The following is a 22,773-nucleotide window of genomic DNA, read 5'->3' on the forward strand; positions in this document are numbered from 1 at the left end:
GCACTTGTGCATATTTTGGAGTTGGTCCTAGCGGCGGTTAATAGATTGCTCGGATCCAGTGCTTGACAGAGACTTGAGGTACAGCTGCACAGCATTCGCAGTCCTGAAGTCCCCTTCTACATTGTCTTAGCTGTTTATTTCGATTCAGATAGTTATGCTTTCACTCATACTATTTTTCGTAATACTCTACGCGCTCGTGTATTCGTGACGCCAGCTCTAGAATTTGTACTTGGATATCGCCGTTTATCAGTTTTATCTACTTTATTCTAGTTTATTCAGCTTATTAGTTTTCATTTGATTTGAATTATTAAAAATGGTTAATAATTACTTCTTGCGTCGGCTTGCCTAGCAAGTGAAATGTTAGGCGTCATCACGGTCCGAGGATGGAAACTCCGGATCGTGACACTAAAGGGTACAACTTGTTTATTATTATATTCCCAAGTCCAGTTATTTTACCTTTTAAATAATACCCAACTAATTTAGAATAGATTTCAACAGCAACAACTGAAAAATAGGATCTTGTTCTTTAAATGAGTTTTAAAAGTAGGTGCATATTCAAATTTAATTCATATTTTCTAATTGGTAATATCCCTCCGTTTTAATTTAGATAATATAGTTTGACTTGACATGGAGCTTAAGGAAAGACTTTTAAAACTTGTGATCTTAAAAGCTATGTGGGACCATAATATTTGTGTGGCCATAAAAGTTTGTCATTAAGGGTAAAATGAAAAGTTTAAAGTTAAATTATTTTCCAATTATAGAAATGTATCATTCTTTTTGGGTGCCATCTAAATTGAAACGGAGGGAGTAGTGACGAATGGGATAGCATTATAATACCTAATACACCAATTTTAACCTTTAAAATAATGCACATAGGAATGTCATATGAATAAAAGTCTTTTGTGATAGAAGTCAAATATAGGATGTGTAGATAAAGCCAATTTAGCATATGTAAAACAACTGATAAATGTATACACGATACTCTCCACATCAACCCTGTAGTCTGCATAGTTAGAGCCAGATTAGCTGTTGAGCTATGCTCTTTCTAAGAGAAATACATGATCATAAATTAGTCTTATCCAAGATATTCAACATGCCAAGATCACAGAAATTTAAGGTAGAATAAACTATTCTGAGCCAAGAAACAGACAAGTGACAGGTCTTAAGAGAATTGTAAAGTAACCAAACAAGATAGAGCTAGACCCCTTGGCCTTGAGAATTAGCGAAAAAACAAGTCTATCTTGTGATATGCGCGATGAAAGAATCCAACTGAATTCGAGAAGCTCCCCCTTTCTCTGTGGACTGCCTTACGGCTTCTCCCAATTCTTCTGCTTTTTTCTAATTTCATCGCCTTCTTCTGATGCCATTAACTTCCTAACAACATTCTAAATGGTGGATGCACGAACCAACTCCTTGCGTTTCTCCCACTCCCTAAAAAAGTAGGCCTATTTTCAGTATTTCCGTCACCAAAAAACCATTTTTTGGTTGGTCAGAGTGCATAGGCCAAGCAGCTATTGGCACTCCCATAGTAATACTCTCTATACAAGAATTCCATCCACAATGACTCATGAACCCCCCAGTCAATGAATGAGTCCAGATTTCTAGTTGTGGTGCCCATTCTCTGACCACTAAGCTACTTCTCTTACCCTTTCCTCATACCCTTCTGGCAACTCAACTTTTCTAGCTTCCTCAGTAAAGATATCTCCTCTATCGGCATCTCTCAGCACCCATATAAACCTCTGTTTGCTCTGTTCTAATCCCATCGCGAGCTACTTGATTTCCCTATCAGAAAATGAAGAAGTTGTTCCAAAAGATATGCTATAAAGAATAGATCTTGGAGATTGTTTGTTAAGCCACTCCAAACATATATTGTTCATATTTGAGACACGATCAAGTTTAGTAGGCAGAACTGATCCAATTGCCCATTGTTTCTTGATCATTTTGATATTTTGTTATCAATTTGATAACACGAGAAGACAAGATCCTTAATAATCTAGTGATCACAGCATCAAAGGAAATCCTTGGACAAATTTACATTCTTTGAAGGAGTTGGATAGTCATCAACCCTTCTTAATGAGGAACTCTGAAACTGACTATGAGTTAAGATATGAGTATTCCAGTGACTACTCCAAACTACGTACTTTCTTGAAGATAATAACATGTCAAACCCAGAAACAAGATCCTCCGGACTTGGCTGAGACTGTCCTGAACTAGGATGTACTACTTCCAATATTCCCAATACCACTTTGCAAAGCAATGAATGTCTTAGTCCATCCTTGTCTTGAATAGCAGTTTGGAGACAATCAAGAGCAGAAAATTGAACTCCATGACAATAACTTGATTGAACAAAACTATTAGAAATTTTGTCAATAATTTTCCTTTAAAGCTCCATGGCAATAACCGACCCTCTTACAGAGTTCCCATTGCACTTTTTATCAATGGTTTTGCAATTAGAAGAAAAGAGTGAAACTTCGTTTGCAAAAAATATGAATTGCCTCAACTTGAATTGATGATTCTAGTGCAGCTAAACCAGATACAAGCCTGTCCATTTCAACTTTATGCATCTTATGATCTTGATTGATTCGTACCAAGTCACCATTAGTATTACCAAATAACTGAGCTCTTTCTTTATTTTTATTGCCTGAAACCCCACTCATTCGCTCAGGAGTTATCAGACTTTGAACTTCAGTTTTGTTATGATGTGGTGTACTTGAGCTCGAGCTTTCAACTGGATGCTGGTAATGATATTCAAGTCTGCACCTTTTCGCGTTCAGCATGTTGGGCACCATGGTTAATTCTGGTGAAATAGGGTACAAAAATATGAGAAGAAAGGATAAATTCCTACTATGAACATATAAGAGTCTGCTCTACAGGTTTCTTGGACAGAGGAAAAGATACCACTTGCGGAATGAACACTAGCAAACAATATGGCACTGCAAAAAGTAAAGGATTTATTAAGACACTTATATAGTAGTATGGAATTAAGCACAAGTCCCACAAGAAATAGGGAAGTCAGAAACCTTTTTCCGGAAGTTAAAATCTTGAACTTGAACCGACATGGAACTAAATGCTTTTCCTATTGAGGACAACAAAGTTAGAATAGATAACTTCCAAATTTGTCAAACTTGCTATGAACTAGAACTTGTGTCAGTATTTTGATTGTCGTAGTTTGACCAGGCACTTTTATTATCACAATTAGGATCGTAACGTTTCCGAGCAATGGAGTTTCAATACCCATTAGGTGGTGGAGTTTGGTAAAATCTTGGTCATTCAACCACCAAAACCAAAGCCATTGCAGGAACCAGCATGCTGTGACAGGTGATGTTTGCGTTAATTTCGATTTCATTCTCCACTAGCGGCCAGAGGTGTCTTTTCTAATGTGGAAGCATAGGTGTCTTGCTATTGGAGTCAGGCCTATACGATGTTATCTTTTTTGTAGTAAGTTGATGAAGTAGATACATCTTTTCGTTCAATTTCAGTAACTTCATTTATTTCATGTTCACCTTCCATCGTTCACATAATTAAAGTGCTAACCATCAGCCGCGTGGTACAGCCTATGATTAAAGGTAGCAATTGTGTGGCAGCTTTTGACTCGTACCATCGTCCCACTTTAACTTGAAACAGAAATAAGAGAACTAAGCACAATTACTCTGATATGCTAGAACATAGCAAAGCTAAACATTTGTGCTCTGCAACACAGAGAATAACATTTCCTGCTTTCACAACATGAAAGACTTGATGTAAAACATCCCGCTAAAGGGGCACACAGTTACTCGGATCTTATATTCATCTGATGTAACTATAATCTGAACAGTCATCTGTCAAAATCTGAACCACTGCCTTTGTATACTTCATCCTAATATACAGATCACAAAGTCCAAGCCTCGTTAGAAAACTCTCCTATCATTTTGATAAGATTTATAATTGCATCTATTTTATAACATCCTAATTAAGGAGCAACACCCTTGTGACTAGAATATATTAAGATCCAGGCCTCCGTACACAGCTTAGAGTAGATTAATTCATGTGCAAGGCACAGAACAAGTATCAGTTTGCAACGAGAGAAACTTATCTACACATGGTGTTTAAACCAAACCACGTGAATTTACCGCAGTTGAGAATAACTTGAGATGAGAATACACACAAATTGACTATAGTTAAGAGAGAAATGTGTATTAAAGACATATCTCATACATTCGTTGATATGGTGGAAACACAAGGTGTGCGAGTTTTCTCTGCTTGATATTATTTTAATCCATGAAATACCACCATGTACCCTCAAAAATCCAACTCTTTAATTTATGAAACCATTTCTCTTGTATGGGGGCGGGGAGGGGAAAGGTGGGGGAGATTCTTTAGGCTGTTCATGCAGAATGTATTTTGTAACATGATAGTAACTTCTGGCAAAAAAAAAGTATAAATACGAAAACCATGCCTTAGAAGGCAGTGGAGCTGGCTAAAAGTGCATTCTCATAATGCTGCTGAATCAGTTAACAAAATCGCAAGCAGAGTTTTCCAGAGTGAAGAAAACACAGACTCCATTGAAAAATTTACAGGAAAAGATGACAATTATCTACAAGCCATTCTATCGTAGCAAATAAATCATAACCAGAAAATAACAAGCTTCTGCATAAAATAGCTTCTTTGAACCTTTGTTATCTTATTTAAGATAGAAATAGGATGAACCACTAACCTGATATCTATCTTTACGGTCTTTTTAGTGATTGATCTTGACGATTATACAATCAAAGAGGCATACAACATGAAATAAATTATGTTTTTAAAGCAGCTAGATAACAGTTTTAAAGTCAAATTGCTTTAAAAAAGTACGCACAGAAGTGGCCTAGGCTAATTTTTACCTGAGTTTATTGTGAGACCAGTGTCATGATTCAGAGAAGAGTTAAAACATCTAAATCTATTCCTTTTCAAGATTGAACTATTCTTTTCTTTAAGAGGCCACCATTCTATAATGCTGAATTAATACAATTTACAAATCCAGGTTATTTCCTTCATTTAATACAGTTAACTTTTCTTTGGGATCGAAGAATTACCATCAGAACATTATTCGAGGACAAAAGAACTGCCATTCATAAAACTCTGTGTTCATTTTCTTGAATCAAATATGCAGACCAAATCAAAATATTATACAAAATACACTAAAAATCATGAAAATAAAGATGATATACCTGAGTACAGCATCAACTCAGAATATTGCATCAAGCAATATCATAACCCTAAGTACCCTTGCCTAACACAGGAGACACAAGACTCTCCATGAAAGATCTAGTTCTTTCAAACTTAGCAGTTATTCCACCAACCTTCATATCACTCCATTGATCCTCTTTCATGTTGTAAACAATCAACTTCTCTCTATCAACATTCAATACAACATCATCATCACTAATTGAACAAAATGGCACCAAACCATGCACTAAATCCAGTCCAGCAATCCTAAATTTGGTCCAAGACTCCTCAAGCCCATATTCTTTCATCATCCAAAACTCAATTTTGTTTTCTTCTGTATCATTCAACAACATACAAAGACACCCTCTAAAAGCCACAAGATCACAAAGCACAAAATTATTGTTATCAAGTGCATTCGGTACCGGCAGCTCCAAGAATTTCTCATCACATAAATAAAAAGCAACAATTACAGAGGAATAATCAGGAGATTTCCTAGCCAACCAATGCAAAGCCCCATTTACTAAAATCCCAGAACCACCAATAGGAACTCCATGATCAACAGGTAGCTGCCCATGCCTCCTCCATAGACCCATTCTAAAATTAAGCTTTCTTGGAATGGCATCAATTGTTCCATTTTGGGGGTTTTGGTTAAATGTGATAGTGTGAAGAGCCCCAGAACTAGAGACGAAAATGAGTTTCGATTCTTCTTTATGGGAATGGATGGTATGATGAAATTTGATGAATTGTGGGTCTGAGAGAAAATTGAGCCACTGTTTTGACACGCATCTAAATTGGCCTATGACTTTTGCAGGCAGCCGGGAGAGTATATCAATGATGATTTCTTGGGGTAGGTATTCAGCTTTGCTCATCGCCATGGTTGAATCTGGATTTGGAGGAGAAGCTTGGAGTCTTTGAGTATGTCAAAATTAGCATTTAATTGGAACTAAAAAAGGTTTATTAGATTTAATCAAAACTAGAAAAAGTTTTCACCTAACAGAATATTTCCTTTCAATTTATTTTGTTGGAGTTTGGATAGTGTATGATTGAACTTTGTAGTTGCAATTGAATACATGTATTAGGAAGTTATAAGTCATAGTTATTCATAAACTTACACTTTAACATATTTGAAAATTTACGACTGAAAATCTTTATTTTACTTGAAATACTCTTCAAATAACTTTTAAATATATAATAATAACTTCAATCAATATTTGCAAATACTGTAATTTTCAAACTTTAACTTGTATAGAGGTGGAGCTAAGATCATTTATGAATTCTGAATTTTAGAACAGGCAATTTATCGAGTTTAGGGTAAATTATTCATACTTACATATGTGAATTTTTAACACAAATACAATGTTCAGACGAAAGCTATTAAATTTTACGGAACCGTAATTAGAACTGTAGTTCCTCTATTTTTTCATCAAACCCACCTGTGTTAGAGGTCAAAGCTTTGAATCTTGTCCCTGTACAAATCACAAAAGATGAAAGGAGGAGGGCATTGTACCATACCTCCAATACAAATGAAGAGTTACATTCTTGTACATATGAAAATGAATTACATACTCATTTCAGCTATGTGCTATAGACATAAGTAAAGGCTATAGCCATCTATCTATAGTCAATAACAATAATACTAAAGTGTCCTGTTCTGCCCGAACTTATAGTCAGTTTTCAGGCTCATTTGCTTGAGAAATTCTTGGGTAGAGTTCAGCTAGTTTGGCGTGCATTTCGAGGCTGTTTTTACCTCAAAGAAAAAACAAACTCTCCATCTATTAGCATACTCACATAGGCAGTTAGACAAGCACTCTCCTGTCAGTTAATCGCAGTAAGAGAGTTGATTGTCTACTAATAAGCAATCTGTACCACTTTTCCAACCAAAAACAGAAATAAGTCAGGGAAGCACAATTATTTGATATGCTAACAAAACATTGCAAACCTAAAAATTTGTTTACTGAAATTCAAAGGATTATCCTTTCTTTCACAAGAGGAGAAGACTTGATGTAACACAACCTGTTAAATGAGCATACGTCGTTACACAGATCATCTATTAAAACTCAACTGAGATATGAGCGATCAACGATCAAATCTCAAGTATAAGGGTCTAATCAAAAGGGACACTTTCTCCTGACATTGCTAGTACTGCCTTTGCAGACTTCAAAATATACCAAACACAAATGCATGTCTCAATTACTACCTTTGTATGCTTCATCACATTATACAAACCACTATTAGGATTAAATATATTGAGATCCAGGCCTTTGTATACAACTCTCTTTTGATAAGGCTTTGTATACATCTCTCTTAACTTCTATTCTGCTGCAGTAGATTAATTCCTGTCCAAGGCATAGACAAAGTGTAAGTTTGCTATGAAAGAAACTTATCCATACCTGGTGTTTAAACCAAACTAAATGAGTTTAGCATAGTTGACAGTAAATTGAGTTAAAATAAACACAAATTAACCACAGTTAAGTGATAAAATGTGTATAAAAGGGATATGTCATACAATCACTGATATGGTGGAAACATCGGGTGCGTGAGTTTTTTCCATTTGCTATTATGTACATCCATGAGATACCACCATGTACCCTCAATAATCCTACTCTTTAATTAATAAGACCCTTTTCCCGTTTATGGGCAGGGAGGTAAGATTCTTTAGGCCATTTGTCCATAGACTAAATTTTGTAGCATGATAGCAACTTCTGGAAAATAAGAATAATATGAAGAAAAACATCCAGTGGCTTCGGAGTGGGATGAGCTCTTTGGTGCAGTCAGACAATCCGCGCTCCCACGTACTGACTTGGATCACTCCAATTATCCTAGAGTGTGGTTATTGGGCTAGAAATGTCTCTTATTTTAAGTTCGAAAATATGTGGTTAGAGCACCCTAATTTTGAGGAATTGGTTAGAAATTGGTGGATGCTTTTCAATATTTTGGGCAGCCCGGATTATATTTTTGCAAAGAAGCTCGAGTTATTGAAACTTCAGCTTAAAGAATGGAACAAGTCCACTTTGGTCTTTTGGAGAATAGCAAAACTTCTATACTGAGTGAAATCATGGAAATGATCAAGAAGCTGAAGAAACACCACTCTCGGATGATCTCTTACTCTCCAAAGCAAACCTACATATGGAGCTTGAGGAGATTTTCAAAATGGAAGAAATCACCTGGACACAGAAGTCTAGGTGCCTTTGGTTGAAGCAAGGGGACAACAACACTGCTTTTTCCACAAGATGGCACACTCTCATAAGAGATTCAATCATACTGACAAGCTGGAGATTGGGGAGTACTTTATGGAAACGAAGAGGTCATCAAAAAAAGAGATTCTTAGTTTTTATGAGGCATTATACAAAGAGAATGAAAACTGGAGAACAAATTGGGAATGTGTCAATGCTCCATGCATTTCCAGCGAGGAAAAGGAGTGGCTTCACAGACCTTGCCGGAAAGAGGAGATACATTGGGTCATCAAAAGTTGCGAAAGTGACAAATCGCTGGGTCCAGATTGGTTCTCAATGTGTTTCTACAAAAGGTGTTGGCTGATTCTAAAAGTTGATTTGTTGAATGCTATTAATCACTTTCATGATTGTGAATATTTTGAAAGTTTAAATTCTTCTTATACAGCTCTTATCCCTAAGAAGACTGATGCGAAGGAACTAAAAGATTATAGACCTATCAGCTTGATAGGTAGTTTCTATAAGATCTTTTCCAAAACTTTGGCGAATAGGCTTAAAAATGTGCTGCCAAGTCTTGTCAGTCCTTCTCAGATGGCTTTTCTTAGTGATAGAAACATCATAGATGCAGCCTTGATCGCCAATGAATGTTCGGATTCAAGGATGAAGTTGGGAAAGTCGAGAATAGGTTCACATAAATTGAAACGGAAGGAGTAATATATAGATTGATATGTCTTGATTCTTGAGAAAAAAATGTGAGTTGTTCATTTTAAGGGCCTTTTTTCATCGTTAGTTACTCTTATCTATGTATTGTACTGTAGATATCAATCTTAAGAGTCTCTCCACTCTCAACAATGTGGTTAGCTTCTTATGTAGCGATACCACCTGATATCTATCTTAAGAGTCTTTATAGTGATAGATCTTGCAATTATACAATCAACGAGGTAGAAAGCTTAAATTTGTTTCCTTTTTTTGAGCAGCTATCACAGCTCTACTGTCAGTATTGCTTTAAAACGGTACCCATGGGATGGCTGTGAGAAAGCACGGGAGAAAATATATTATTGATGTATTGACATATGTTACAATGAGCCCTATATATATACACACATAACATATCCTACTCCTAATATATATTGGATTAGGGTTATTTATTTACTCCTATTTACATGACTATTCTAACACTCCCCCTCAAGCTGGTGCATATAAATCATATGTACCGAGCTTGTTACATATGTAGTTAATACGAGGACCAGTGAGGGACTTGGTGAAAATATCTGCAAGCTGATCATTCGACTTCACAAACTTTGTAGCAATATCTCCCGAGAGTATCTTTTCTCTAACAAAGTGACAGTCAATCTCAATGTGTTTAGTTCTCTCATGGAACACTGGATTTGACGCAATATGAAGAGCAACTTGATTATCACACACAAGTCCCATCTGACTAATCTCACCAAATTTCAACTCCTTGAGCAACTGTTTGATCCAAATTAGCTCACATGTCGCCATAGCCATCGCTCGATATTCTGCTTCTGCACTAGACCGAGCAACCACATTCTGTTTCTTGCTCTTCCAGGACACCAAATTTCCTCCTACCAAGACACAATATCCAGACGTAGAACGTCTATCAGAAGGTGATCCTGCCCAATCGGCATCTGAGTATCCAACGATTTGCTCATGGCCTCGACCCTCAAACAATAAACCTTTGCCTGGAGCTGATTTTATATACCGAAGAATGCGAACAACTGCATCCCAATGACTATCACACGGAGAATCCATAAACTGACTCACAACACTCACAGAAAAGGAAATGTCAGGTCTTGTCACTGTAAGGTAATTTAATTTACCAACCAACCGTCTATATCTTGCAGGATCGCTAAGAGGTTCCCCCTGTCCTGGCATAAGTTTAGAATTCGGATCCATCGGAGTGTCAACCGGTCTACAACCTGTCATTCCTGTCTCTTCAAGAATATCTAAAGCATACTTTCGTTGTGAGATCACAACACCTGAGCTAGACTGAGCGACCTCAATACCCAGAAAATACTTTAGTTTGCCCAGATCCTTAGTCTGAAAGTGTTGCAAGAGATGTTGCTTCAATTTAGTAATACCATCCTGCTTTAGACTGCTTCAATTTGATTTTGGATGGGAGAGGAAGGCATCCGATTAACTAAATAACAAGCTGTGAGAACTGCATCGCCCCAAAAACGCAGCGGAACATGAGATTCAATGAGAAGTGTGCGAGCAGTCTCAATGATGTGCCTATTCTTTCTCTCAGCAACCCTATTTTGCTGAGGGGTATAAGGACAAGAGGTCTGATGAATAATTCCTTGAGAAGTCATAGCCTGCTGAAATTGAGAGGATAAATATTCTAAGGCATTATCACTGCGAAAGTGTGAATGGAAACACCAAATTGATTTTTAATTTCAGCACAAAAATTCTGGAATATAGAAAACAACTCAGAACGATCTTTCATTAAGAAAATCCAAGTACATCTTGAATGATCATCAATAAAACTAACAAAATAACGAAATCCCAAGGTTGAACTGACTCTGCTAGGACCCCATATATCAGAGTGAACTAAAGAAAAAATAGACTCTGCGTGACTCTCAATACTACGAGGATAGGAGGCTCGGGTATGTTTCCCGAGCTGACATGACTCACACTCTAATGTGGATAAACTAGACAAACCAGGCACCATCTTCTGAAGCTTGGATAAGCTTGGATGTCCTAAACGTCTGTGAATTAGGTCCGGAGGATCTGTAACTAGACATGCCTTAGAGGATTTTAGGGAGTTAAGGTAGTAAAGCCCTTCTGATTCAAGTCCTGTTCCAATCGTCTGCCCTGTACTGCGGTCCTGCATAATAAAAGAATCATCAATAAAATATATACCACAATGGAGGGCACGAGTCAAACGACTAACAGATGCAAGATTAAACGGACAGCCAGGGACATAGAGAACGGAATCTAGAGTGACAGAGGGTAGTGGATTCGCTTGTCCAACTCCTTTTGCTTTGGTTTGAGACCCATTGGCTAAAGTAACAGTGGGAAGAGACTGTGAATACGCAATATTTGACAAAAGTGATTTATTACTAGAGATATGATCAGAAGCGGCTGAGTCCACAACCCATTGTCCAGGAGGACTAGATTGGGAAACACAAGCAAAAGAATTACCAGCAACAGAAGTATTAGTCTGAGCAACAGAAGCTACTTGTGGAGATGTCTGCTTACTTGCTCGATACTGAAGGAACTCATTATACTCCCCTTCAGATAAAGAAAATCCCTGGTTACCTGTAGTCTCAGTCTGAGCAACATAAGCATTTTTGGTTGGGCGGCCATGTAAAGAATGGCATACATCACGAGTGTGTCCAAGTTTATGACAATAAGAGCACTTGGGTCTAGATCTTCCAAAACGACCTCCTCTTCGTCTATTCTCCATAGTATGAGATGTTCGATTGTCCACTGATTGGGATACGAGGACAGAGGAGTCAAGTGTCTGTGATGAGCTCACTGGGTGACTAGGTACTGCAGCAAGGCGAAGTAATCGAGAGAATAATTCATCAACTGTGGGGACGGTTGGACTAGCCAAAATCTGGTCACGTACTGGATCAAGGTCATTAGGGAGTCCAGCGAGTGTAAGAACTAGAAACATCTTCTGTCGTTGCTCTTGTTGTTTTTCAATACTAGCAGAAACTGGCATCAACGTCTCAAATTCTTCCATGACTGCCTGAACTTGTCCCAAGTAAGTAGACATATCTAATTCCTGTTTCTTCAAGCTTGTCATTCGCGATATTATATCATAGAAACGAGATATGTCATTAGTGTATAGATTACGAGCCTTTTCCCAAACTAAATAACATGTCTGGAATGGACGGAACAAGGGCATCAACTTGGAATCAATAGATCGCCACAGGATACTACATAACTGAGCATCGACCTTCTCCCACTGTGTTTTGGCCTTTTCATCACCTTCGCTAGCCTTTTTTGTTAAATGATCTTGAACTCCTTGACCTTTACACCACAACTCGACAGATGAAGCCCAATCTAAGTAGTTTGACCTCCCATTAAAGGTTCTGAGGTAATCATAACACCGGAACTGCCAGAACCCGGGTTTCTAGACCCAAAAGCATCGACTCCCAAAGACATGGTTGGATTATCACCAAATAACAAAAAGAATCAACTGAAAATTCTCTGAAACAGATGAAGAAAACACTGTGTTTGCCGGAAAAGTACTGTAGCTTCCGGAAAAATCAGTATAGTCGCCGGAAAAACTCAAAGTGGTCGGAATTGAAAAATAAAATTATGGGTAGGCTCGGAATTTGAGGGCGATCCAACTGCCCTGAAGGAACTTCGTCAAAAAATGGCCGGAAAGTGGTGCACGCGCCGGCGCGTGGTCTCACGCGCGTGAGCTTCTGGTGGCGCGTGGAGGCGCGTGGGGTACTGTTTGCCGGAGATTTTTTTGTGGGGTTTGGTCGCCGGACAGTGGCGACTCTTGTGATAGTGTTGGATTTTGCACAACACTGACAGAGACAAAGCAGACGCAAACAGGCTTGAAAAAGTCGCCGGAAAAAAAAGGGTTCCGGTGACTGATTTCTCTTCCCGGAATCGCTGGAATTTATGCACAGCGATAAATCTCTCACAATTGCTCTGATACCATGTGAGAATGCACGGGAGAAAATATATTATTGATGTATTGACATATGTTACAATGAGCCCTATATATATACACACACATAACATGTCCTACTCCTAATATATATTGGATTAGGGTTATTTATTTACTCCTATTTACATGACTATTCTAACACATGGGAATGTATTTATTATTTTGTGTTGGGATACAATGTGGAGTATAAGAACTCATAAACTAGCAATGCCTAGAAAACAATACCTAAGATGAAAATAACTCCCTTAAAGTTAAAAAGCAAGCATTTCAAAGTCGGCGTGTGCTTTAGCAACTAAAGAGAAACATCTTTTTCGATAAAAGTAGAAGTCATCAACAGTATTATGTAGTAAGAAATCGTAATAATTTTGAACTAAAATTCTTTTTTGTGAAGCTAAACTAGCTCACGTATACCAATTAGTAAAGGTATTTCTTAAAATTTGGTAAGACAGTTCCTGTATAACAATCTTTTTTTATTATGCACCACATGACAATCCTTTCATAACTTGTCCGTAAAGGTGTTTTAATGATTTTTCTCATGGATCTAACTTTTAATTTCATGGTTTTGATTCTGTAGCAAATGATAGAGAGCCTGTGAAGTCCTTGGTCCTTGGTCAGCCAGTTTTACTTGCTTTGGAAGATATTGATGGAACCCCATCATTCTTGGAGAAGGCCCTTAGGTTCATAGAAGAGCATGGTGAGCTTCTCCTCCTACTGTATCAAATTAATATGAAATTGTTGATGTCTGGATGTATTAGTTCTTCTAGATTCTGAGCTTCACATTCCTGAAATATTTCTTTCTCCTCTTAAAGGTAAGTGCAACATATTCCCTATCAGTGTTGTCAAAAGCAAAAAGCTCTAAAAGCGCTCCATGTCGATTGGGCATTAAGCCCAAAGCGCAACTAAAGTGCGGGCTTAAGTAAAAAAAGACGCAACTAAGGAAAAAAATTAAATATTCATATTGCATTTACGAGAAAAGAAACAAATTCATTCTTAATATTTTCCTTAACAACTACTCCCTCCGTTCCAATTTATGTGAACTTATTTCTTTTTTGGTCCGTTCAAAAAAAGAAGACCTCTTTCTAAATTTTGAAACTATTTAACTTAAACTTCTAGTTCTACCCTTAATGAGAAGCTTTTATAGCCACACAAATACTTTGGTATGTTTAACACCACAAGTTTTAAAAGAATTATAGCCACACAAATATTATGTCTTGTTTAGGACCACAAGTTTTAAAAGTCTTATTTCTCTCTTAAGTTCCGTGCCCAGTCAAAGAGGTTCACATAAATTGGAACTGAGGGAGTAATAAACTTATTTGCCGATAATATTTGTTGTTTAGTACCACTCGATTCAAGATAGAGCCCATTGGCAATGAGGCGCACGCCTTAGTGCCTTGCATGTACTAGAGTGCAGCATAAGCGAGGCGAAGCACCCTCCCTAAGCTTTTCGAGCTTCAGGGCTTAAACGCACCTTAAATGAGCCTTTGACAACAATGTTCCCTATTAATATCTTCTGTTCTGTTGAGGTCTTGCTCTAAGAATGGATTAACAATGTACAAGAAGAGCTCATCACTTACGAGTCTTAGCAATAGTATGGTAACCAATTATTTCCTACTCCTAATATGGTTAGCAGATATTTTACTACTAATATAGAGAATATGTAGAATATTCTACTACTAATTACAGTGTATATACAGAACATTTTATGATATCTTAAAAAAAAAATTCTAACGAATCTGGTCAATATTATTAGACTCCCAAAATGGAGTATTGTGATCTTAGACTCTAAGTTTGCCACCACATATATTTGATCCTTGATCCTTAGACTGCTTTCAGTGAATTTGTTTGCCAAGTGATTGTTTGAGCCAACAAAACTAGAGGAGATAAGTTTTGTATTTTATAAATAAAATGACAATCAATCTATAAGTTGGTCCTCTCATGAATATTAGATCAAGAGCAACAAGTGCAATGCTTATTGCAGCTTTGTTGACACAAATCAATTTAGTTTGCGTTGCCTCTCTGAAGTTAACTCCTCAAATAAATGTTATAGTTATATAAGTTCACATGTTGCCGGAGCTATGGCTCTATGGAGTTAACATGTGTACTTGACATGAGAACCATATCTTGATTCTTACCTTTTCTAGAAAAATTCCATGAATGTGATTGATAGGACTAGCATTTGTAGGTTGTATTTGACCCAAAGTACCATAAATGAATTTACTTGGGTGGTTGGATTCATCCTTGGGAGGAAGTCCCTCTTTTGGAACCAAGCCCTAACTCAAAGACTCAATACCCAAACTTGCTCTATTCATATGTGTTGGCTGACCGGGCCTTTCACACGTTACCGACATGACACGAGAATATTGCGCGGCCTGGTGGCAGGCCAAGGAATGGCTTTTGCGATACTCACGCAACAAGGCGTAGCTGTTCTTCCTCACTCTTTCCCAACCTCACCTAAATAACATTTGCGTGTTAGCTGCGTTGCGCGAGCACACTTTTTCTCGTGCAATTCTGGGGACGCAACACCAATACTCGCCCCTGCCCTGCCTTCCGTCTTGGCCTTTGCGTTACTCACACGATTTCTCCCTACTGCACCGCTTGGTCCATTGCTAGGCCTAGCAACATCATGGTTCACGCTAACTTTCTTGATGCGAGGTTATGGCGTGAACCTATTTTTCGGCTACTTATAACCTTTGCTCGTTACTTGCATTTATCGTCAGTGAAGCGAAGGATCCTTGTGTTCGAATCCTTGTCTAACTCCAAAAACTTTCCTTTTGGATACCATACCACTTCAAGACAACTCCAAACCATTTAAGGCACACATCATGATTTTGAACCTTAGTGCAAACAAAGGTCTGTTATTTAAGTGGAGAAGAGTAGAGGGGCAATGCCTATTGTCCATCGAAATTCAAACCTTGTGCCACTGGCCATTGGGGATTGGTGATAAAAAAAGACAATTTATTGGAGACTCTTGTGATCTGTGTACACTTCAAAATGTACACCATACAAGTAGTGACGCCAAATTTTAAGGCGATCACCACCGTGGCTAATTCCAAATCACAATGGGTAGTTCTGTTCATGGTTCTTCAATAGCCTTGTAGCATAGGCAATGACCTTACCATTTTGCACCAATACACATCCCAACCCAACTGTCCGAGCATCACCATGCACGGCGAGACCACCCGAACCTGTCGGCAAGGTTAACACCGGTGATGTAGTCACAACTCTTAGACACTCTTTTCACCAGTGTCGAACCACTGTAACTTTACCTCTTTCTTCGTTGTCAACCTTATCAATGACGCAACAAGAGTAAAAAAACCCTTAAATGAACCTATAATACCTGGCCAATTCCGTGAAACTCTGAATTTTTGTTGGTATCGTCGGTCTTAGTCAACTCTGGACTGCTTCACTTTCTATGGACAGGGGCCGGTGTACAGTTTGAAGTACGGGTTTGATAGAGCTCAGTAGCTTAAAACCTGTATTTGTCTTAAGAAATACATTTACTATGTACAAATTATTAATTTAGGAACCATTAACTCAAAATGGCTAAAATCGGAACCCATAACTTAAAATTCCGGATCCAGCTCTCTCCATGGATCGACTTTAATACCTCCACTTGCAACAATATGGCCCAAGAATGGCACTACCTCGAGCCAAAACTTACACTTAGAGAATCTAGCATACAACTTACACTCCCTAAGTGCTTGGAAAGTCATTCTGCAAGTTGTTTTCTTTCTCAACATATCACCAAGTCATTTCCAACACTTATGTTACCATCCCGAACACATTTCAACATCATACACACTCATCTGCACTATCCATCTAATTTAGAACTGAGCATAATTTAAGCTTAAACAAGTTCAAAGTTTTAGGGGGCAGTACAGGTTCATAGAATAGATGTTCCATTGGATAAATACATGTGTATTTTGTTTGACACATAAATAGGTGTCTTGTATTAATCAGGTCATTACTACGCCTTTTCTGCTCTTCATTCTCACAGAACCAATGTTCCTGTGAACCATGAGGAACAAAAATTGATTCTTCCCGTTTATTGTGGTCGCTGAGAAGGTATAACTCAGCTCAGTATGCATTTTATCCTTGTTCATGAACTAGTTGAGGAAAAAAGAGTCAGTTCTCTTTATGAAGATGTTAAAGGAGATTGAATCATTTTAAAGACAATAATTTTTAAAAGTTTAATGCATCATCATCTGTCTGTTAAAGAAAATGACTAATGTCTGCACTTACAATGTCTTTCGGAAAATCCTACCTACGCTCTATAAGAACTTCCTACTCATTTCTTAAATTCCTTTTTCCTCCCTGCTTGTTGTTGACCTACATCTGATCAGTTTGTTGCTCCTAATTATAGATTTATGGCAATTTTTTTCTAGAAAGTGAAGTGATTGGAACTAATGAATTCAAATAGGTAAATTACATGTACATATATAAAACAGTGAATGGAGTTATCAGTGAGTTGCTTCTTAAACAATAAATTAGGAAGCTATTCTGAGACCCTTTTACTTTGACATTTTCTGGAACTCGGATTACATTATTTTGTGATGTCAAGGATTATAAATAAAGCATTTACTTCAACCAGAAGATGAACTAGGTACATCCTCTCTGTGCTTTGGTGTTCTATGTGCAGTATTTCTGGGTACACATATGCCAAAGTTCTATTGAGCTATAATCTTCAACTAATGCTTCTCGTTAGTTGTAAAGTTTATTTAGTTATTTAATGTCTGTGAGTTCTCATTTCATGGTGCTGATTTTACAATATATTCCAGGAGTGAGAGTTGAAGGAATCTTGCGGCAAGCGGCAGATGTTGAAAATGTCGAACGTCGAATACGGGAATATGAACAGGGTATGTTTACTGCAATTCAGTTTCTTTCCTCTTTAATCTTCTATTTGCCAGTATACCATACCTATCTTGTTCAATGTTTGTGTTGTGGTCACTTAATGTTTGCCAAAATGTGTTTACCTTGGAATTGAGGATGTTATATAGTTATGTGTAAATAGTCCTAGTCTCATATGTAGTAGGAGTAGAATGTGTCCTAGTCCTATATGTAGTAGGAGTAGAATTTGTATTATATATGGTAAGTAGTTAGTCATGTATAGTGTCCCACATCGGGAAGTAGATACCTATTATTATGTAATCGCTGTATATAAATAGGGTTGTACAACACTTTAATTAATAATAAGATTTTTCTCTCCTGCATTCTCACATGGTATCAGAGCTAGCGTGAAAGATTCATCGCTGTGAAAAAAAAAAAATATCAACGACTCCGGGAAAGAAAAAAAAAACAGTCACTGCGCTAATTCCGGTGGCTGTCCGGCATCAGTCCTTTTTCTGTTGGTGTTGTGTAAAAACCAACACTACCACAAGGTTAAGAATCCTCCGGCGAGCAAACTCCAGCAAGAATCTCCGGCAAAAGAGATCTCACGCGCTCACACGTGCCTTCAGAAGCGAAGGATCGGCCGGCGCGTCTGTCCCACGCGCCGGCACGTGCAGCTATTTCCGGCCATTTTCCGGCAGACTTTCTTGAGGAAAGTTTGGTCGCGAGGTGTTTCCGAGTCTACCCATCCAGGTTACACCAAAATCCGACGACTTTATTATTTTTCTGGCGTGAACAGTGGGTTTCCGGCGAGAACAGTAATTCCAGAATAATTTGTGCTTTTTCCAGTGCAATATTATAATGGCATTCGTATCAGAAGCCTTTAACTGACAATCCGTTGGATCCAATACATTGAATTCAATCCAGATGGTTTCTTTACCGGATTATATTGAGTTCCTTCGGTACAAAGCATGTAAACAGACATCTTCAGGGATAGCTTCTGTTGTTCAAACAAATAGTAGCGTGACTTGTGTCTCCCAATCTTCAACCTCTGAGTCTTGGGTCATTGATTCAGGTGCATCTGATCATATTTCTGGTAACAAATCTCTTTTCACTAGTATTTCGTATTCTCAATCTCTTCCAACAGTCACAATGGACAACGGGTCTCAAACTATGGCAACTGCAATAGGTCAAGCAAGCCCACTTCCTTCCTTACCTTTAGATTCAGTTCTTTATGTTCCCAATAGTCCTTTTAATCTCATAGCCACTAGTCGTGTAGCCAAATCACTTAAATGCGCTGTTTTATTTCTTGATGACCTTGTTTTTTATACAGGAACGCAGTACGGGGCGGATCATCGGTACCGGGCGTGAATCAAATGGACTTTATTACTTTATCCTTGCAAAATCACATGGACTCACATCTTGTCTTCCTTCAATAACATGTCTTGTTACCGATTCACCAGATTTATTACATAAACGGTTAGGACATCCCAGTTTGTCAAAACTTCAGAAAATGGTACCTGGTTTATCTCACTTATCCACTTTAGAGTGTGAATCATGTCAACTCGGTAAGCATACCCGCTCCCATTTTCCTCGGCGTCTTGATAATCGAGCAGTCACCTTTCACTTTAGTCTGTTTAGATGTTTGGGTCCTACTCGAGTCAGTTCTACCTAGGGATTCCGCTACTTTGTCAGTTTCATTGATGATTATTGTGCACTTAGATATTTTTGATGAAAAATCGGTCTGAGTTATTTTCTATTTTCCAGACCTTCCACACTGAAATTCAAAATTAATTTGGGGTTTCTATTCGCACATTTCGTAGTGATAATGCCCTAGAGTATTTGTCTTCCCCATTTCAGCAATTTATGAACTCTCATGGGATTATTCATCAAACATCTTGTCCGTACACATTTCAACAAAATGGGGTAGCTGAAAGAAAGAATAGACATCTTATTGAAACTGCTCGTACCCTGCTCATACAATCTCATGTTCTGTTGCGTCTTTGGGGAAATGCAGTTCTTACATCTTGCTATCTTATTAATCGTATGCCATCTTCAGCTATCTAGAATCAAGTTCCATTCTCTGTCCTGTTTTCCCACTTACCTTTTCTCTTCCCCCCGTGTCTTTGGAAGCACGTGTTTTGCTCATAACCTTACTCCAGGAAAAGATAAGTTAGCTCCTCGTGTTCTTAAGTGCGTATTTCTGGGTTACTCGAGAACGCAAAAGTGGTATCGATGCTATTCTCCTCACCTCCAACGGTACCTTATGTCCGCTGATGTTACCTTCTTTGAAACCCAATCATACTTCACAGGTCTAGGTAATCACTTAGATATTTCTGAGGTGCTACCAGTTTCATCTTTTGGAGATTCAGTCACTATCTCCCATTCATCTTCCTCTACAACTCCAGCTCCACCACCTACAGCTCCAGTTGCAGCTCCACTACCTATAGCTCCAGTTCCACCGCCTAGTCCAGTTCAACCTTCTGCAGCTCCAACAATCTTGACTTATCATCATCGTCCACGTCCAGGCTCAGGTGATTCACGTCCTGCATCAGATTCTGCACCTACTGTGGACTTGTCTCCTCTTAGTCAACCAATTGCACTCTGCAAAGGTGTATTATCCACCTTAATCCTAATCCCTATTATGTCAGTTTAAGTTGTCATCATCTGTCATCACCTTAATTATGCTTTTATATCATCTTTGTCCACTGTCTCTATCCCTAAGTCTACAGGTGAGGCATTATCTCATCCAGGATGGAGACAGGCTATGATTGAGGAGATGTCTCCTTTACATGCGAGTGGCACTTGGGAGCTTGTTCATCTTCCTTCAGGTAAGTCTACTGTTGGTTGTCGTTGGGTATATGCGGTCAAAGTCGGCCCGGATGGCCAAGTTGATCGGCTTAAGGCTCGTCTTGTTGCAAAAGGATACACTTAGATTTTTCGGCTTGATTATAGTGACACTTTCTCTCCCGCGGCTAAAGTAGCATCTGTTCGTCTCTTTTTTGTCCATGGCTGCTGTACGTCATTGGCCTCTTTATCAGTTAGACATTAAGAATGCTTTTCTCCATGGTGATCTTGAGGAAGAAGTTTATATGGATCAACCACCTAGTTTTGTTGCTCGGGGGAGTCTAGTGGTCTTGTATGCCGATTGCGCAGGTCACTCTATGGTTTGAAACAGTCTCCCCGAGCTTGGTTTGGTAAGTTTAGCACAGTTATTCAGGAGTTCGGCACGACTCGTAGTGAAGCTGATCACTCTGTGTTTTATAGGCATTCTACTCCTAATCTGTGTATTTATCTGGTGGTTTATGTTGATGATATTGTTATTACTGGCAATGATCAGGATGGTATTACTAATCTGAAGCAGCATCTCTTTCAGCACTTCCAGACTAAGGATCTAGGCAGACGGAAGTATTTTCTAGGTATTGAGGTCGCTCAGTCTAGCTTAGGTATTGTGATTTCACAGCGGAAGTATACCTTAGACATTCTTGAGGAGACTGGAATGATGGGCTGTAGACATGTTGACACTCATATGGATCCGAATGCTAAGCTTCTTCCTGGACACGGGGAGCCTCTTAGAGATCCTACGAGATATAGGAGGTTGGTTGGCAAATTGAATTACCTCACAGTGACTGGACCAGATATTTCTTTTCCGGTGAGTGTTGTAAGTCAGTTTATGGATTCTCCCCGTGATAGTCACTAGGATGCAGTTGTTCGCATTCTTCGGTATATAAAGTCAGCTCCAGGCAAAGGGTTACTATTCGAGGATCGAGGCCACGAGCAGATTGTTGGGTACACAGATGCTGATTAGGCAGGATCACCTTCTGATAGACGTTCTACGTCTGGTTATTGTGTTCTAGTAGGAGGTAATTTGGTCTCTTAGAAGAGGAAGAAACGGAATGTAGTTGCTCGATCTAGCGCCGAAGACGAATATCGGGCCATGGCTATGGCAACGTGTGAGCTGGTTTGGGTCAAGCAGTTGCTCAAGGAATTGAAGTTCGGAGAAATCAACAAGATGGAACTGGTGTGTGATAATCAAGCTGCTCTTTATATTGCGTCAAATCCAGTGTTCCATGAGAGGACTAAACACATTGAGGTCGACTGTCACTTTGTCAGAGAAAAGATAGTATCAAGAGTTATTGTTACAAAGTTTTTAAAGTCGAATGATCAGCTAGCAGATATTTTCACTAAGTCTCTTACTGGTTCTCGTATTAGTTACATCTGTAACAACCTCGATATATATGATTTATATGCACCGGCTTGAGGGGGAGTGTTAAGTAGTTAGTCATGTATAGTGTCCCACATCGGGAAGTAGATACCTATTATTATGTAATCACTGTATATAAATAGGGTTGTACAACATTTTAATTAATATTAAGATTTTTCTCTCGTGCATTCTCACTATATATAGGGATCATTGTATCATTGTTAATAAATAGATTTTTCTCCCGTACATTCTCACATGGTATCAAGGGTTCAGTGAGAAAATTATCGTTGTGCGTCATTCCAACGACATCCGGGAAGAAAGATCTCACCGCCGTGCAATTTTCGACAACTTCATCTTGTTCCAGGGTTCATCACTACTGTAGTGGTACTTTGCATATACCAGTACCGCCATCAAATCCGAAACCCTTATGCGACCAAACCCCAAAAATTCTAGTCCCATCGAAACAAAAAATGCCGGTCAATGTGCGTCTTTCCGGTTGACGACTCAAGATTGATTTGCATTATCTCGTCATCGGTAAGTGTTGTGCGAAACCAACACTACCATCTTATTTGAAAAAGTCAGGCCACAAAACCCCACTCATTCGCTCAGGCAGAAAGTCCCTCACGCGCCTCAAAGTGTCGCCCGAACTAGGGTTCCTGCTAGCTACAGTAACTTTTCCAGCGCGTGTGAACCATTCCGGCTATTTTTTGACAAAACTTCTTCAGGACAAC

At 38.6% G+C, this 22,773-nt stretch overlaps 3 protein-coding genes across 3 annotated transcripts in view; 1 reads left to right on the forward strand and 2 right to left on the reverse strand.

Moving 5' to 3' along the window:
- On the reverse strand, positions 1,820–6,262 carry LOC109234617 (F-box/kelch-repeat protein At3g06240-like). The gene is made up of 2 exons (XM_019400676.1): positions 5,187–6,262; positions 1,820–2,797 (listed from the first exon to the last, which is right to left on the reverse strand). Exon 1 carries the CDS (start codon positions 6,057–6,059, stop codon positions 5,235–5,237), a length of 825 nt encoding a protein of 274 aa, XP_019256221.1. The 5' UTR covers positions 6,060–6,262; the 3' UTR covers positions 1,820–2,797; positions 5,187–5,234.
- Positions 6,666–22,773, reverse strand: part of LOC109234618 (F-box protein CPR30-like) — a 49,311-nt gene continuing 33,203 nt past the window's right edge. The window contains exon 2 of the mRNA XM_019400677.1: positions 6,666–7,520. The gene's annotated coding sequence lies outside the window, so the exon portion shown is untranslated. The remainder of the gene's footprint in view (positions 7,521–22,773) is intronic.
- Positions 8,311–22,773, forward strand: part of LOC109234936 (rho GTPase-activating protein REN1-like) — a 63,231-nt gene continuing 48,768 nt past the window's right edge. The window contains exons 1-5 of the mRNA XM_019400976.1: positions 8,311–8,710; positions 8,803–9,064; positions 9,332–9,384; positions 13,586–13,705; positions 17,790–17,867. Of these exons, the coding sequence (XP_019256521.1) occupies positions 8,311–8,710; positions 8,803–9,064; positions 9,332–9,384; positions 13,586–13,705; positions 17,790–17,867 (913 nt within the window). The remainder of the gene's footprint in view (positions 8,711–8,802; positions 9,065–9,331; positions 9,385–13,585; positions 13,706–17,789; positions 17,868–22,773) is intronic.

Source organism: Nicotiana attenuata, chromosome 11 (assembly GCF_001879085.1).
Source record: "Nicotiana attenuata strain UT chromosome 11, NIATTr2, whole genome shotgun sequence".
Lineage (NCBI taxonomy): Eukaryota > Viridiplantae > Streptophyta > Magnoliopsida > Solanales > Solanaceae > Nicotiana > Nicotiana attenuata.